This window comes from Bos grunniens, chromosome 23 (assembly GCF_055505025.1).
Source record: "Bos grunniens cultivar Pamir isolate PY7600 chromosome 23, Bosgru_T2T1.0, whole genome shotgun sequence".
Taxonomy (NCBI): domain Eukaryota; kingdom Metazoa; phylum Chordata; class Mammalia; order Artiodactyla; family Bovidae; genus Bos; species Bos grunniens.
In genome coordinates this window covers 13,681,222-13,699,240 of record NC_141187.1, presented here as the reverse complement: position 1 = coordinate 13,699,240, position 18,019 = coordinate 13,681,222, and the positions used below count along the sequence as shown (strand labels likewise).

The window sequence follows — 18,019 nt, the reverse complement described above, 5'->3', positions numbered from 1 at the left end:
AGACAGGCAATATTAAAATGTTAGGATGTGCTTCTAGTCCCCTGAGAAACGTTTCTAGTTCCTAAAGACATTTCTGTGATGGCCGTGGCCCTTCATATATGGGATGCCCTTGTTATCTGAATATTTTTTATTTCATGCTGTGTAGTCACAAAGATTGCATAGGGAAACAGAAGTTACCATAATGTAAAAATATTTGCTGATTAATTGTCCACATGTAAATTTAGTTCCCACTCAAACACTCATCCTGGATAAATACTATCCCTTGCCCATCCTGTTAGTTATAATGTGTCACCGATTGTTGAAAAGATGTAAAATTATTGTATTCAACTGCAAAGTCAATGGCAGATTTTGCAAAAATTCTGGAGATAAAAATTTAATGAAACCAAGAAAAGTGATGTCAAAGAACTATTGCCAAACTTGCAGGCAGAGCCGGTGGCAATGCAGTTCTGACAGCATTAGCCAGTGAACAACTGAGGTAGAGAAAATCCACCAGAATAATGACTTGTTATTTCAAAAGAAGGATCTGATTATTAAAATTAGAGGAAATTTGATGATGTCCAGGTATTTTTGGAAGAATATCTCTCACTGTAATTGTGCTAGTGCTAATTAGATAAATAGTGTATCTGGTGTCAGATCAGTATTACTCATCTGCTACTGCTGCTGCTTTAGTATTACAATAGTTGCATTTATTATTCAAATGTTATTAAATTGAAGATAAAATACACTAATATTTGATATTTCAATTTTTTACCTTAATGGAAACATTTTTCCCCCCACATTCACTATGAGACTTTGTTCGCTATTGTAAGTGAATAGATTAACAGTCCTTTTCAGATAATTGTTATCCTCACATAATGAGACCCTTCTGTGATGGTTATATACTTTATGTATTTGTATGTTGTTCCTTTTAGTTATGCTGTTAGTGAGCAGCAGTTACAAAAGCTGTTGTGGTGAGTTAGCTGTGGGATTGACTCATCCTGAGTAATATTGTCTTTTAACCAGTAATTCAAAGAAACAGAACTCAGGTGAGCAGTTGTCTCTTCTAGCAGAATGGCCAACAAGCAGGTTACATTTCTATCTTGGAGAAAGGATTTCAGGTCACTCATTGAATCGAAAAGCATTACATAAATAAAAACTTCCAGTTGGGAGTGGTTTAGGGGAATGCAGTAGTATTGTTTTTGAAGTCTTTTTTTTTTTTTCTGTTTAGTAACATTGCCCATAGCTTTAATGTTCCTCAGATTTGAAGATGAATACATTTTGCAGCTTCCTAATCCATTTGAAAAGGAAAATGTGCTTGTAATAACTTTACCAGCCTTAATTTGGCCCACTGGTAAACTTGGCAGGCTCAGCTGCAACAGCCAGAATGGAATCTAATGTCCTCTCTGGCTGCTTTCACCACAGCCAAGGTTCTAGATGCCCATTATTTCTGGAGATGATGTTCCTTTTAATCTTGGAGTCTGTGGAATACCCCAAGGTAGTGTCAGTGTCAGAGAATTAAGTATTTTCTGGGTTCTGAAACATGTAAACAACATGTATTAGTTTAAATTATAATGCATAGTTGGTTTTCTGGTAACCTCTAACAACATGCACACCCTTTTCTAAGCAGAATCAGGTTGGTTTTTTTTTTTTTTTTTTTTTGAGACCTATAATGATACCTTACAGCCATTCTTCAAATAGAGCTCATTCATTATGACCCCCATTTACATTCCTGCTTCCCTTGAACTTAGGCCAGAATATTTATCTGTGCAATTTAAGTAGCAACATGTTAGTTAAGTGTTTGATTTAAAGTAGCTGGCATTTCAATTTATTTTTCCTTTATTGGGAAATTTCTTCCCTTTGAAGAGGGGTTGAATTAGTCTTTGTGTGGTTTAGATAAGTTACTTGATCTGGGGACAAAACGTTGCAGGATTTGTGGAGTTGTCTATGGTACCTGTGTGAGAGACACGTCATGAATCTCTTAATAGTTGTGAAATTGCTTTTCGTGAAATGTCTGACGTGTGACTGGCTCCTTCTCCTCCTTTTTATGGCAAATCATGTAGCTCATATATCATGCCACCCATAAATCTCAATTCATATTTGTCCAAGGATTTTACTCTGAGATTCACCTTCTTAGAGCTGAAAAGGTTCAATACCATATGGTTTCTTTTTATTAGTATGATTAAGAATGTATTTTCATCAAACTATACCATCTGTTACAAAGAGAAAACAGGTAGATACATTGATACATTCTCCTCATTTTTTTTCTTCTTAACCTCCATCCAATTAGCTTATAAGTATAAATCTCTTAGATCGAGTTATTTAGAAAATAAAAAAATTTATGTATTGAAAGGCTGGCTCCTTCAGAGCAGAATTTAGCCTTCTTTTCGTCCCACATATAGTTCGTATTCTATCACATATATAGTAATGTTTCAGAAAATGTGTTGAAGTTATCTGTAACTACAATGTTACATGTAATATAAAATTACAGAAATATATTATCTGGTTGAAATTACATTTAGCAGACTGAATAATTGATGGTTTCTCATTCAGGGTCCAGTACCTGGCCCAGAGTTGGCATTCAGTGACTGTTTGTTGACTTAGCTCATTAATTAATTGATTGATTCTTGGGGTAATTTAGTCTGATGACTAAATGAGATTTATGAACAGTCATGTAACCTTTATTATGATAATGTATTTTAATAATCCTGCAAGAACAGAATTTGAAGCACGTTTCTTTTGTAGTAAGTTTACAGTATTTATAAGGGTATGAAATATTTTTAAACACAATTTAAAAAACTACTATTTGTTTATTCTTAAGTATTTATTTACTTATTTGGCTGCACTGGGTCTTAGTTGCAGCATGTGAACTTTTAGTTGTGGCATGTGGGAAGTATTCCCTGACCAGGGATCAAACCCAGGTGCTCTGCATTGGGAGCACAGAGTCTTGGCCACTGGACCATCAGGAAAGCCCCTAAAATTTGCTATTTAAACTTCTATTGAGTTTTGCTTTTTTTTTTTTTTCGTTCTTTCCAGTGAAGCTCATGGGTGATATTCTTCCTGCCTAGATCTCTTTGTTTTTAAGTGACCCTTCAAGTTTACGTATGTATAATCCAGGAGGTCTTTTGAAGTTCCTTCCGGTTCTTGCAGTTTAGGAAAGAGTGCTCAACCTGCACCACACCCCCACCCACCCCGCCCCAGTTCTATGGTCTTGAAGAGTCCAAAACTTCTGTGCTATTTGGGAAATCTGAGTCCCAGGACTTAATTCTTTATAGCTCCTGTGCCTCTCATTTCTTTTCTTCTTATGTGCTAATTTTGTATTATATCATGGTGTTCCAGATATAAAACTCAAGACAGCTTCCAGTTCCTCCAGAAGAGTCCTTTCCAACAGGAGCTTTAGAGACTAATGTGGACTTCTGGGAGAGAGAACAAAGGGCTTAACATTATCCATCCCATTATCAATGCCTTAAAAAATCTGTATTGGACATTATTTTTCATTTATTCACTGACACATATGTAACAAGCCAGGCACTGGGTAGTCAGAGGTGAGTGAAAAATAGACAGGTTCTTGTTTTCATGGGCTGAAGATCCCCCAGAGAAGGAAGCGGCAACCCACTTGCCTGGAAAATTCCATGGACAGAGGAGCCTGGCAGGCTATAGTTCATGGGGTTGCAAAGAGTCGGACACAGCTGAGCAACAGAGTGCACGCATAGATCAGTAGGGGTGCCAGGTAATCAAGCAGGCATACAAATTGATGTAGAATTCTAACTGTGATAAGTGCTATGTAAAAGAGGTACACAGTACTGGAGAACATTTAATGGAGAGCTTTGACCTCTGGGGGGATGGGGGTGGGTGAAGATTAGAAGGAATCATGTAGCCAAGTAGGGTGTAGGAGTGAGGAGTGAGAGGCACAGGTGAGTTTCTAGAGTCTCTTCTCCACAGGGCTGCCATCTATATTTCCTCTTGGTCACTTCTGTCTCTAGGAGCCCAGTCTGGTTGGCTGTCTTCTCCTCCAGGATTTTCCCTTAGAACTTCCAAGTTCTTCTCCCTCTCTTAGGCAGAGAACTTCTGTTAATCTTCAGATCCTATTAAAAACTGGAATAATTTTTATACATTAACACTCCATGTTCCTGCCAAGATTTCGCCTCTATCTAGATCAAGGGAACTATTCTTTTTTAAAAAATTTATTTTTTTTTAATTGAAGGATAATTGCTTTACAGAATTTTGTTGGTTTCTGCTAACCATCAACATGAATCAACCAATCAACATATGCAACCAATACATACATACTGTCCCTCTTGAACCTCCCTCCCATCTCCCTCCTCATCCCACCCCTCTAGGTTGTTATAGAGCCCCAGTTTGAGTTTAGATCGAGGGAACTGTTCTTAAACTATATGCTGGCAGCTTCATTATTCATTCATTTTTTCATTCATTCAGCAAATATTTACTGGACACCTGTCCTCTGAAAGCAAGAGAACTTTACCCCGCCTGACTGATGCTGGAGGATTGCCCTTCCCTTTGAAACTTTTCCAGACTAGTTTGAACAACCTGAGCATTGTAAGCATTGAGGATTCAGCAAAGTGCAGATTGCACAAAAATGTCTATCTTAATGGAGATTATGTTCTAATGGGGAGAGACAGACAATAAAATAAATAAAGCAGGGAAGAGGGACTAGGATATTTATGGGGTGGGATTTGCAAATTCAAACAGGCGAGGCCTCATTATACAGGTGACAGCTAAGTAATGACCTGAAGAAGATTAGGGAACGAACCAGTGTGGTTGGAGTGCTCCTGGCTGAAGGAATGATAACTGACCCCGACATGGGGACATGCCTGGTGTGCTCCACAGATGGGAAAGAGGCCCCTCGAACTGTAGCAGAATGGAAAGTAGTCTGTGGGATCTGATCCCACAGACTACTTGGAGTGAGCTTGGAGTGAGGTGGGGGAGCCATTGGAGGGTGGTGAGCTGAGCAGTCCTGTGATCTGATTGATCTAACTGCTGGGTGGAGTGTAGGCTGAAGAGGCATGAGCATAGAAAACAGAATGGAGGCAAAAGGTGGTGGCAGTCTCTTGGGTGAGAGTGGAAGTGGTGAAGTGAGGGGAAATGCTGGAGGTTCTGATATATTTGAAGGGAGAGCTAATGGCATTGGCTGGAAGATATGCATGGGATAAGAAAGGAGTCACAGGTGGCACCAAGGTTTTTGGCCTGAAGAACTAAAAGGATGGAATTGCAGTGACTGAGATAGGAGGACTGTGCAAGATAGGTTTTAGAGTAGCTCTAAAACATTTTAGATATGAGATGCCTATTAGATGTCTTGAGTGGAAATGCTGAAGAGGCAGTTGAATATGTGTCTGAAGTCTAAGGTAGAAATCCTGGCCAGATATATAAAATTAGGAGTTACCAGCATGAGATGTGTCTCAAAGCTGTGAGACTGGATGAAAGCCCAGTGTTGAGGTTAGGAGAAGGGTCTGGTACCCCAGACCAAGGAGGAGCTGCCAGTGATGGGGGAGCAAAGTCAGGGGAAGGTGGTGACTCGGAAGCCAAGGAATAGAGTGACCCATTGTGTGGTGCTGCCAAGGGTTCATGTTTGATCAGGCCTGATAATTGACAGTTTAGCAACATGGAGATCGTGAATGCCCTTGTGGAGCAGTTTTAGATGAGTGGTGGGGTGGAAACCTGATTGGATTAGGTCAAGAGAGAAGGAAGAATTGGAAACAGGATATATCAACATTTTTGAGAAGCTTAGCTGTGAAAGAAAGAAGTAGGGCAATGGTTGCCTACTTTCTGGAGGCTTCCCTACACAGTCACTTCTGGTATCTGTCTGGGGAAGTTACTTTTGCAGAAACCTACTTATTACCATTAAGGTTTTTTCCCTCCTGACAGCTGTCATTTTGAGTTGCTTTCCTTCTTTGCTCTGACAGTGCCTAAGTTAGGACGTACTAAAATCTTGCTTTCTTTCTGATCCTCAAATATGATGCAAAAATATTGAGCCAGCCTCTGTTTGAGAACACAGATACTGTCCTCCACAGCAGGTTAACAGGAGGGTGAGTTTGGAGACACAACATTTCCTAAGACTTGAGGCAGGCAATGCTGTGTGCACAAAGAAGGATAGCTCATATTTATTGAGTGCTTCCTCTGTGGCAGCACAGTCTGCGTGTTTTACATCATTATCCATTTAACTGTAATAGCTACTTGGGGTGATAGAGCTTCATAAAGAAAATCTTACAGGTAAATAACTGGGATTTGTGACAACCCTCTTAGTATTGTGTTTTATCTTACCACCTTTGATAGCTCATTGGAATATCCATGGATGTTTTATGAATGACTATGAACTGCCAGGCACATTTATGGAACCAGGCATTAAAAGGAGTCACATTGTAGGTTGCTTTTAAAAAAAATTATGAACTTCCGGTTGAGAAGATAGCTTTTTTTTTTTTTTTTTCCTTAACTGAAAGGCTAGATTTTGGGAAAAACAGCCCAATCCAATGAAAATCCTCCAAAAGATCTTAAATCCTTAGAATTTACACATCCCTTTTACACATGGGTTCTGTTGTCCTTTTCTGCAGTTATTGATTTTTCCTGGTGCCTTTTCTATAACATCTGCCTGGCCATATCCATTCCTTATGGATTTATTGCTCATCTTTTTACCCTGCTCTCTTTAGAGGAATACTATGTCAAACTTTTATCCCTTCCATCAGATTACAACAATTTAAAGGTAGATTGTGCTCCTGGCCTAAACATGTTGACAATGACCCTTAACAGTATTTGAATTATGGTTTGGTTTTCAGGTAAGCATTTTAGTTGACTGTTTTCCTTTTATGTGTGGACCTTGCTTCTTTTCTCATCTACATATCTCTAGGGAAAGATAAATGCCTGAATTGGGCAAAAAAGAAATTTTGCTTTGAAATTGCTCTTTTTTAAGATGTCATCTAGGAATGCACTATTTAAAAAATTTTGAACTTTATAGGCACATTTTCAAAGAAGAAGGAAAATACTTTAAAAAAATGTGTTGGCAAAACCTGAAAAGAAAGCTGTTAAAAAAGGACTCCAGCCTGACAAGAGGAAAGGAAGAAATGATTACTGATGATTTCAATTTCCAGTAAATTACAAAGCATACATAATGGGCTTCGAAGAGAGATGATTCCTGTGGCATACTTCATGATGCCTTTACAGATAAGTGTGTAAATGAAAGGGAAATTAATTGTTTCAGCCTGGCAAATCTATACCATTTTGGTGGAGTGAAAATGAATGAAATTACTTCTGTCACTCTTTACTAAAAATAACACATGTTTTGATGTGTTTCTAAAGCAGTGTACTTATAGATTTGCTACAAGGAAACTTAATACTGAATCAGAGGTAACTAAATAATTATCAGAAAGTAAGAGGGATAATAGTATTTCATATAATTTATACTACAAAATTTGGAAATTACCTGTGGCTAGGAATGATTTTTTAAACTCCTTAGAACTCCCCCCCCATAATATTATTAATAAAACAAAAAGTCCTTGTCATTAGGAGCTTATATTCTGGAGAAGGAGATTGATAATAAACAGTTACATAGATAATTGTATCATTTAAGTTGTCACATGGTAAGGGCAGTGAAGGAAAAGATATCTTACCTGAGGAAATAATGTTTAATTTGACCCTTGAGGAATGACGGGGGGTCTTGCCTGGAAAATCACATGGATGAAGGAGCCTGGTGGGCTGCAGTCCATGGGGTCGCTAAGAGTCGGACACGACTGAGCGACTGCACTTTCACTCTTCACTTTCATGCACTGGAGAAGGAAATGGCAACCCACTCCAGTGTTCTTGCCTGGAGAATCCCAGGGACAGGAGAGCCTTGTGGGCTGCCGTCTATGGGGTCGCACAGAGTCAGACATGACTGAAGCGACTTAGCAGCAGCAGCAAGCCAAGTATAGGGGAAGGGAGAAGCTTTCACAGAACTGAGAGAAGCAGAGAGTTGGGTGGTGTGGATGGAGCAAGTGAACAGGAGTATAGAAGACAAAGTGAGGCTGGGTAGTGAGCTGAGGACAGGTCTCACAGGGCCTTGTAGGTCATGTTGTGGATTTTGAACTTCATTCGGAGAACAGGGAGACACCATTAAAGAATTTTTAGCAGGTTTGCATTTTCAGATCATCACCCTGGACAAAGGACTCGAATAGACGTCTTTCCAGACGTTATGTACAAATGGTCAGTAAGAGATGCTCAGCGTCGTTAGTCATTAGGGGAATCTGAGTGAAAATCACAGTGAGTTAACACTTCACATCCAAAAGGATGGCTGTTATAAAAAACAAATGAATGAAAAAGGAAAACAGCAATTCTTGACAAGAACATGGAGAGATTGGAACCCTTGTGCGTTGCTGGTGGGAATGTAAAATGGTGCAACTGCCACAGAAAACAGTCTGGCTGTTCCTCAAAAAGTGAAACATACTTAAACATATAAAGCTTTTTATTTGAAAAATTTGGTTTAAAAATATATATAAAAGTTAAACATAAAACCCCAAAAGTTAAACCATATGATCCTGCAGTTCTGCTGGATCGGTTCATTTGCTGGTGGACAGATAAACAAACTATGGTCTGTACATACAGTGGACTACTATTAAGCCTTAAAAAGGGATAAAATTCTGATACATGTTACAACATGGATGAACTTTAAAAACAATATGTTAAGTGAAATAAGCCAGATACAACAGGAAAATGTTATATTATTTCACTTATATGAATACCTGGAATAGGCAAATTCTTAGAGATAAAAGCAGCATAGAGGTTTGAAGGTCTCAGTTGGTGGAGTATGAGGAGTTATTGTTTAATGGTTCACTATGTTAAGAATGGGTTACTATTAGTTAAGAATGCGTTTTAGTGCAAATCATAGGAAACCCTGTGAACTACAGCTTAAATAATTGGGGTGCTTATTCTCCTTAAATAGTGAATATTGAGGTTGCCAGTCCTGTGTACAGTTCAGTAATGTCTTCTGGAGCCAGGCTGTTTCTTCCTTTCCATTCTGATATCCTTAGAATGTTGGCATCATCCTCATGCTCATCTCTGCCGGACACCAAGGCCCTTGTCTATATTCTAGGCAGGAAGGAGGAGGAGGATGAGCAGGAAGGAGTAGCATCTATATTACCTGTATTAGGAAAGTGCACTGGCTAGAGCCTTTGTGTCACCCTGCACTTCTTTTTCTTATATGCCACATCTAATCCATCACCAAATCCTTTTGGTCCTACCCTTAAAATGTATCCAGAATTGGAACCACTTTTTGCCATATCTGCTGCATGTACCATGATCCAGGCTATCACCAGCTCCTACATTGTTATACTGGTCAAATACCTCATCTCCCTGCCTCTGCTCTTGTAGTTCTATAATCTGTTCTCAGTCCCTGGAATGCCTTTTTTTTTTTAATGCATAATTCACATACCCCTAAATTTATCCTTTTACAGTATACAATTCAGTGATTTTTTAGTCCACAGCGTCATGTAAGCCCAAAGAAATATTTACTTTTGAAATATAAGTCAAAATCTTATGAAAACCTTCTAATAAATGATCATCTCGTTCAGGATAAAAGTCAAAAGTTCTTGAGCAGTCTACAAGGCCCTGCATGATCTGGGTCCCTGTGCTTATCAGATCTAATCCCCTACAGCTCACTCCCCTCGTCATTCTGCCTCACCCACATGGGCCTTCTTGCTCTTCCACACCAGACAAGCTCCTGCTTTGAGATGTGTGCGCTTGCTGTTCTCTCTGCCTGGAATGCTTCCTTTCTCACCTCTTTCTGCTCTTTCCTCAAATGTTACCCTTTCAGCAGGCCCTTTCCTGACTATTTTGTATAACATTGCAGCTCACCTCTCTGTACACACACAGACACACTCACATACTTATTGACACACGTTCACCACATTCCTTATGTCCCTTTCCCACTATTTTTCTTTAGTCTTCATCGCCTTCTAATATAATGTATAATTTACTGACATATTTGTTTATTTTCTGTCTTTCCCTACTTAATTATAAACTCCTTGAGGGCAGGATTTTTTCCACTGTTTGATCTCAGCACCTTGAATAATTATAGTATATGTTTGTTGAATGACTGAACCATGATATATGGCACCCCAAGCTACAAAAGAAGCTAGCCTTTAGATTAGTAGAGGGTTGGGGATGGGTGTTGACTGAGCCCATTTGAAGTTGCAAGAGCTGTTATAGTATTATTTATTTGACGTATATTTACTACTAATGCTAAGCAGTGTGGTTACAGTGGCAAATAAGACATTTGTGGTTCCTGTTGTGATGGCATTTACATTCTAGAAGGGTGATATATATATATATATTGATATATATATATAAGGTAAATGAACAAGATAATATTAGAAAAAGCAGTGGTTGCTGTGAAGGAAATAAGACTGCCTTATAGAAAATGAAGGTGTGTTATGGGGAGACACTGCTTTATATTCTGTCATCAGAGAAGACTTTTTTAGAAGGTGACATTGAGCTGAAACCTGAATGACAAGGAGGAGGCAGCCAGGTAGATATCTGTGAGAAGCCTCTTCCAAGCTTGGGAATAGGAAAGTGAAAGAGTGTACTATTGTACAGATGAAACCTGGTGAGTGAGGGGAGTGGCAGGAGATGAAATTGGACAGGTTAGACCATACAGGGCCTTTTAGGTAATGGTAAGCTTTTAGGTTTTTAAGTCAGTTGGAAGTCATTAGAAAGTTTAACCAGGCAAGAGATATGATCTGATTCACATTTTGAAAGGAAACATACTGGAATGGGTTCACATACTCATTTGCCTTCAGTGGGGTGGTATAAAAGTATATAGCAGACCCATATAAGCAATAATATTAAAGCTATGTTGATAAATGTCAATTTTCCTTTGGCCTCAGTGTTGGGAGACCGTGAAGAGGGGACCAGCAAAGAAACCAGGAGGCAGAGTTGTTTCTTTCCTGAGCCCACCTAATATAGACCAAGTGGAATTATGTACCTACCCAGTGTTGTTGCCAGATTTTTTAGTTTTCCAAGAGAAGCTAGGAATCCAAATTGTTTTGTTAAATATTTAAATTTATAAATGTTAACAGCTGATCCACATAGCTTATGAAAATACAGCAAGCCAAACAGAGCAGTCTTGCAGGTAGGGTAGGATTCTGTAGAGGACAGTTGGCAGTCTCTAGATTAGAATGATGACAGTGGAGATGCTGAAGAGCAGGAGAGATTGAGATGTTTCGAAGGTAGTATCATTAAACATGATGATAGAGCGGGTGTGGAAGATGCAGGAAAGAGGGAGGCCTCATGTTAGCACTGTATTTCTACATGAATAGCTGGGTGAGTGGTGGTCCATTTACCAAGGTAGGGAAATCTGAGGAAAGGCAGATTGTGCATGCAGTTAAGACCAAACATTCAGTATTGAGTCTTTTCAGGTTTGAGATGCCTGTGAGTCATGCAAATGGAGATTTCCAGAAAAAGCTGGATGCAGAGGACTGGCACATGGAACTCAGATTTGGATTGGAGATAAATTGGTAATTACTGACACATAGAAGCTATGGGAGCCAACGAGCTCTGCTAGGGTGAAGGACTGAGAGCAGAGCAGAGGGCATGTGTCCAGCCTTAGAACCATAACTATTCTCTTGTTAACCATCGCTGTGCTCCCTTTCTGTATACGCTATATATAAACTTATGGGTTAAACATGTAGTTAAATTTATGTGTTTCCCACTTGAGAAAATAAATTCTGCTTTTATCTTTTTTAGTGACAGTGATCCTAGGAACCTCAGGAATTCTAATTTACAAGGAGGAATTACTCATATACAACTAGAAGAAATGTCTGGTTTTATATTAAACTTGCTAGAAACAGAAAGAAAGCAGAGCTTTGGCTAGTTTCAAGTAGAGGTTTCAGGGTTGGGGTCAATCCCAGATGAAAATTTTACAGTTGGCCTTTCTGTCTATGCTCCACTTACAAAATTCTCCTTCTTGAGTTCTTCTTTCCTGTTCTTCCTCCCATCTTCCTCAGATATTTGAGCACCTACTATATGCAAAGCATTGTACAAGCATAGGTAATATAATAGTAAAAGCAAACCAAAAAACTGTGAAACTATCTAATGTATGTTCAAGCATTCTATTATTCTGACATCCATTTTGTGACTTTTCCTGCTTTTTATATGGGAGGGGTAGTCTGGGAAGTCTGAAAATAAAAATCAGAATAAATATGAATAATTCACCACAGGCTACCAGAAACATTGTCATTAAGTTTCTCTTCACCATTTCACCTTTGCCCAACATTAAGACAGCTATTGTATCTTCTTGACTTGCCATCCTTCCGATCCAGCCGTGAATGTACGTGAAAGAGAAGGGCCTGCTCAGTAAAGACCAGGTGAGGGCGATGCTGTGTGCAGAGTGTTGCCGCTCCAGCATTCAGCATCATCGATCACAGCAGGAGACACGTCACAGCTTTGCTTTGGAGTTAAATTCAGAGTAGTGAGTTTTATTTTTTAAAAATTTGTGCTTTAATCCTTTAGGTATCTTAAAACTTGCTTCCAGTGAGGCACCACCAAAGATCTCTTGCTAGTTGGCCCAAGTCTTTGGTGTCCAGAGAGAGCAGTGTTTTCTTGAGATAGACTTTTTTATTTTATAAATCTTTATAAAGTTGGCCCTTTGGGTTGACCTTCAGGTATTAGACATATGGCTTTTGTTTAGTGCTTTAAAAAAGAACAAAAGCATATCTGAACAGAGCCTGGCTTTTCTTCTTCTTAGAATTTTGTATCTGCTTTTATATCATATGAACGCCTGGAGGCATCTTAAGATGGACATGGTTTTATAAATCTTAAATAAAAAATAAATGCTTTATAGGTTTGGGATTTGAAAGTGTGCAACACGCTGTAAGTCAGTGAATCTGTTGTAATACAATAAGGTTTATTGTAATACAAATCTATTTTTCAAAAATATGGCCCCTGGATTACTAGCATAATCCATAAAGTGGGCCCCACTGTGGAGCATTTCATGTTAATTTATTATGCCTCCACTGTGTGTCTTATTACTTAGCACTTATTAAATGCTAGAAATTTCTTAGGCATTGAACAAAATCAGAAGATGGAATTTGACCCAAGTCAAAAGGTTTCTAGACACACAGGCCCAGGAGAGAAGCAGTGGAGGGAAAAGTCCTTCTTTTCCGTGCACCTCCTGTTTTGGTGCTGACGCCCCTGCTATACTAGTGACTTCTGAGGGATTTCAGATCCATTTTGAAATTTGGAGCATGTCTAGCAATGCACATGGTCCATGTGTCCTGGTCATTGTAGGTATTAATAACTTTTAAGAGTAAAGCACTTGTTGGCATGTCTCGTTGCTGGTGATGTTAATTTGATCTCTTGTATTGTACGCTGTCTGCCATGTTTCTTGCATTGTAAAGTTATTATTTTTCCTTACTAATTGATAAATATCGTGTACTGAAATACTTAAAAAAATAGAGCAAAGCACTAATAGTATTAACATCCCTGTCCTTTAGTGTGTGAGAAACCTTTAAGACTGGTAGTCCAACCACCAAGGGGTTTCTAGAAATATTTATTTCCCTGAGCTTGTGAACTCTAATATAGCACAGATTTTCTCTTTAGCTCTATCTCTATAAGTCTAATTCCATACAGAGCCTAATACAGAATCGTGTTTTAAAATATCTTATTTTTAATATCTGTAGTCAAGTCTCATTTATCTCTTATAATTGGTCTGCTTTCCATTTTATTTGTGGTGCGTTTTTATACCCACATTGAATTGGTCCAACCACCCGTTATGCTCCTGTCATTTGGCTCATACCCAGGGAATGTAAGTCATTTTTCGTATTATCCTGAGAAAAAGATAATCAAATAAATCTCTTAAAAAAAATTAATAGATATTTCAAAGCCAACTAGAAGTGATTTGCAGAATGTTTTTGATCATCTGTGCTTCTGCCTTCAGTTAACATAAATAATCAGAGTTGGCTGTGGCACAATATAATTTTTGAATGGAACAGTCATGTGGTTGTAAATTCTTTGAAGACCAGCCATCTGTCCTAAAGGAATTTAGGCACCAGAGTCTCAGATTCTTTACTTAACTTCTACCCATCTTGGAAATTAGTGTTAACCCTGAGTTCATTTGGCTAGAGGAATAAATATATTTAAATAAGGATGATGTTGGTAATATTCAGTTAAGATACGAACAGTTAGAAGTACATTAGTTGTTGACATTAATAGTTGATATCTGTTAAATGTGATACAAGTGATTAGAGAGTTGGTAAACAAAAGGCCCTGAAGTTAGTAAATTTAGATTAAAAAGCGATGTAGCTAGTAATTATAGATATTAAAATTACTCCTGCTTATATATAAGAAATGTTAAAAAGAATGATGTAGATAATACTTGTCACTCCTAAAATGTACTTGGATTTCAGAGTTAAAATCAGAATGAATACTTTTATCATCTCTCCCACTCCTCCCACTCCCATTTGCTTTTTATATTAGCGTTGACAATACATGTGCTCCTCAGAAACCCCTTAATTTCCCCAAAGTATTTATAATTTTCTTGTCTTTTGAGTTTAATACTATGGACTCAATCATTGCTTTTTTTAATCTTAAGAAACCAATGAATTCCTCGGCATCAAATATGTAGGAATAGATACATACTGGGTGACATTCTCTGCTAAAGGTGTACCTAAGTGCTATGAATTTACATAGAGTGGTTATATGGTCTAATATGCAGTTCTGATGTTTAATTTTATCCATATCTCTATCAATAAGAATACAGATTAAGCTGTTTTGTCAGAGAGACCCAATGACTTTGATAAAATTTGTTTTGTCACTTAACAGTCCAGGCCTGATAGGCACTCTTCCTTATGACCTCGTGGGATGCAAGCTGGCAAAGTGGCTCTGCCAGCCTTTGCATGTGACTTCTGTGATTCCTCTGGTGAACTCCACGGTAGCAGAGGAGTGTACACCCAGTGCATAAAGACCAAAGCTTTGAAGTATAATTCATTGCTTTCATTCACATTCTGTTGGTGAGAACTTAGCTACTGATCATACCTACCGGCAAGGGAAGCTGGAAAATGTAGTCTCAGTTAGGTTGCTGTGTATCAGCTAAAATTTGCTGAAGGATGAAGAACAAGTTTTGAAGGTCTACTGCTTTATTTTTTAAATTTATTTAAAAATTATATTTATTGACTGATTTCTGGCTGTTCTGGGTATTCATTGCTGCACAGGCTTTTCTCTAGTTGTAGTGAGTTGGGGCTATTCTCTAGTTGAGATGCACGGCTTCTCATTGTGGTAGCTTCTCATTGTGGAGCACAGGCTCTAGGTGCACCCAGGCTCAGTAGTTGGGGTACATGGGCTTAATTGCTCTGCAGCATGTGGGTTCTTTCCTGGCTAGGGATCAAACCCATGTCTCCTGAATTGGCAGGTGGATTCCTAACTACTGGGCCAACAGGAAAGTCCTGCCACTTCATTTTATATCTAATGTTTTCTTTGTTTATAACATAAAATTCAGTGTCAGTTCAAAGTGAAGCACTTTCCCCTGTCTCTCCCCAATTCCAACCTCTCAAAAAGAATAAAGAGATCTGCTTGCCCTTTTGTTGAAATGGAAGATTAACTTGATACATTAGATCTGCAAAATCAGAAGATATTGATAGAATCACTTTTTGCCTTGCAGAAGTCTTTGATAATATTTATATATTTTTAAAAATATGTCTATCAGAAGGCCTGTTGACCACTTGTGGAAGGATAATAAAAAGAAATTTACTGAGGTGAGCATATCTAAGCCCTTTTAGGTGAGTGGTTGTTTCTAGTGCCGGTAGTAAGACTGGTACAGTTTGATGCTATTGTTCATTTGAATCCTGCCTCTCTGTTTTGGAGCACAGACTCATTAAACACCTTTTTGATTTCCAGGCAGTTCTCCATACATAGAGAAAATGCACCAGTCATGCAGTCCGTAGATATTTCTGATTGCTATAAAAATGATTTCTCATGATTAAAAAAAGTAGTTGGAAATCATAGTGATATATTCCCTCCTTCTTTAGGAAATTAGTTTCTGATTATGATTTTGACTTATATTGAAGTGGCTTATCTACAGGGATGGGATGTGCTTATTGTGCCAGCATATGTTATTTCACCCGTGTGACAAAATACTTTTATTGTAAATGAGTAAATCATTCTGGGCTTCCCTGGTGGCTCAGGCAGCCTACAATGCAGGAGATCCAGGTTCAGTTCCTGGGTTGGGAAGGTCCCCTGGAGAAGGGAATAGCAAGCCACTCCAGGGTTCTGGCCTGGAGAATCCCATGGACAGAGCGACTCAGAAAGAGTCGCTCAGAAAGGACTGAGCGACTAACACACAAAAATCATTCTGGTGACTACTTCAGTCTTAATTTCACTAAGGATGAGTTGATTTCTAAGGACTTGATTTCCCGGACAGTGACAAGATGCCAGATTTAGCTGGCTTGCTCTTGTTTGATACCTACTGCCACTCCATATAGAGACAGAAAAGGAGGGATGAAGAAGAGAATTAATTGTTCTGATCTCTGTTGATTCATGTCTTATTATGAGTCTTGAAAATTTTAGCTAGAGGGCAGAAACTACCTCTTTGTGGTTTATTTTATCGTATATCAAGCAAAAGTGGCTTTAAGAAATAGCTAAAAAATTTGCCCAAATACTATCAAAATGAATATCAGCTTTGCCAAAACTAAAACTAGTTTCCAAATGGGTGGAACTTCTGAAAATGTGTACATTTTTCAGAAGACTCATGACGTTGGACTTACTGGAATGTAGCTCTGCATAAAAATTATGTTCTGTAGAAGACAACTTAGATAATTTTGTGATCAAGGTAGCTCATGCATTTATTAAATAAACATTGATTTAAGCATTGTTATGTGCTCACTATTCTAATAAGAATCCGTTTCTCTACTTTCAGGCAAGACTATATAATTTTTCCTAGGCATTTTTTATTCTTGGAAATCCTAAAGATGAGAAGTTCTTCATCCTGTCTTATAGCATTTCATGATGTATAATCATTTAGAAGTTTTTTCCTGACATTCTATCTTTATGGTTTTGTTTTACCATAGGAAAATGAAAAAACCCCCAATAGCCAGTTTTAAAAAAAATAAACCTTCTATTCTTGGAAACAGTTTAAAGTTACTTCTCAGAATTTTAACATCTCGGCTAGATACTCTTATTTCTGTCCATTCTTGTATTTTTATTTAACAAATCTATAAGCTAATATTTATTGATAGTGATTAGTAACTGGAGAAACCTCGGTAGTGAAGGTTTACCTAAGTGATTAATCTAGCTGAAGGGAAAAGACTTAAATATGTCTTATCATTCTCCTCATAATTGAATAGATGTCTCAAAGTAGCTTATTAATAAATGAGCAGTACAGACAAAACTGCTAAAGAATTCCAGATAGGCAGCAGAACACAGACTTTGAAACCACGCAGCCTGGATGTAATTTGTGGGCCTGCCACTCACAAGCTGTAAGTCTAGACAATTGCCTAGTCTTCCTGTGCCCCGGTTTCCCCATATGTTAAATACAGATAATAATGGTATCCATCTTACAGCATTATTGTAAGATTTGGATTAATTAGTATATATAAAGTGTTTAGAACAGTGCCTGGTACATAGAAAGCATGATGTAATAATAATAGTGAAAAACACTGTATACCTAAATGCTGTTGGAAGATTGTGTGGTGGATTAAGCTAAGATTTGAGGCAGAGATGGAATTTGGATAATTTATAGGAGTGGAGGGGCTTGTGCAGGCAAGGTGGGAAAGTATGAGATGTGTAGCAGACACTGACCAGAATGGTTGTGAGCTCAGAGTCGTCTGAAACATAAGGATTTCAGTGCTGGGAAGAGAGGCAGTCTTAGGCCCGGCTCTCAGAGACTTTCAATGTTATTGTCAGGAATTTGGATTTAATCTTTGTAGGTGGTAGGTACATGAGTGGTAATAGGCATTTTTAAAATCTTTTTATGAAGTAGTTTGTTGGATTGGTGGAGGCAGATGGTGAGAGTGGTGGCAGGTGACACTGCAGCCAGTGCACAGGCCTGAAATGGGGTGGAAAAAGAAAA

The 18,019-nt window shown here is 38.3% G+C and overlaps 1 protein-coding gene across 25 annotated transcripts in view; it reads left to right on the top strand.

The window, feature by feature from the left end:
* Window positions 1-18,019, top strand: part of BTBD9 (BTB domain containing 9) — a 415,967-nt gene that overhangs the window by 77,750 nt on the left and 320,198 nt on the right. Inside the window, exon 7 of one of the 25 annotated variants that reach the window (XM_086371539.1) lies at window positions 6,944-8,271. The exons of 23 other annotated variants lie outside the window; for them this stretch is intronic. In XM_086371539.1, the coding sequence (XP_086227665.1) occupies window positions 6,944-7,079 (136 nt within the window). In that variant the 3' untranslated portion in view covers window positions 7,080-8,271. Of the gene's footprint in view, window positions 1-6,943; window positions 8,272-18,019 lie in introns of those variants that run through there. One more of the 25 variants, XM_086371540.1, reaches the window with a different exon arrangement.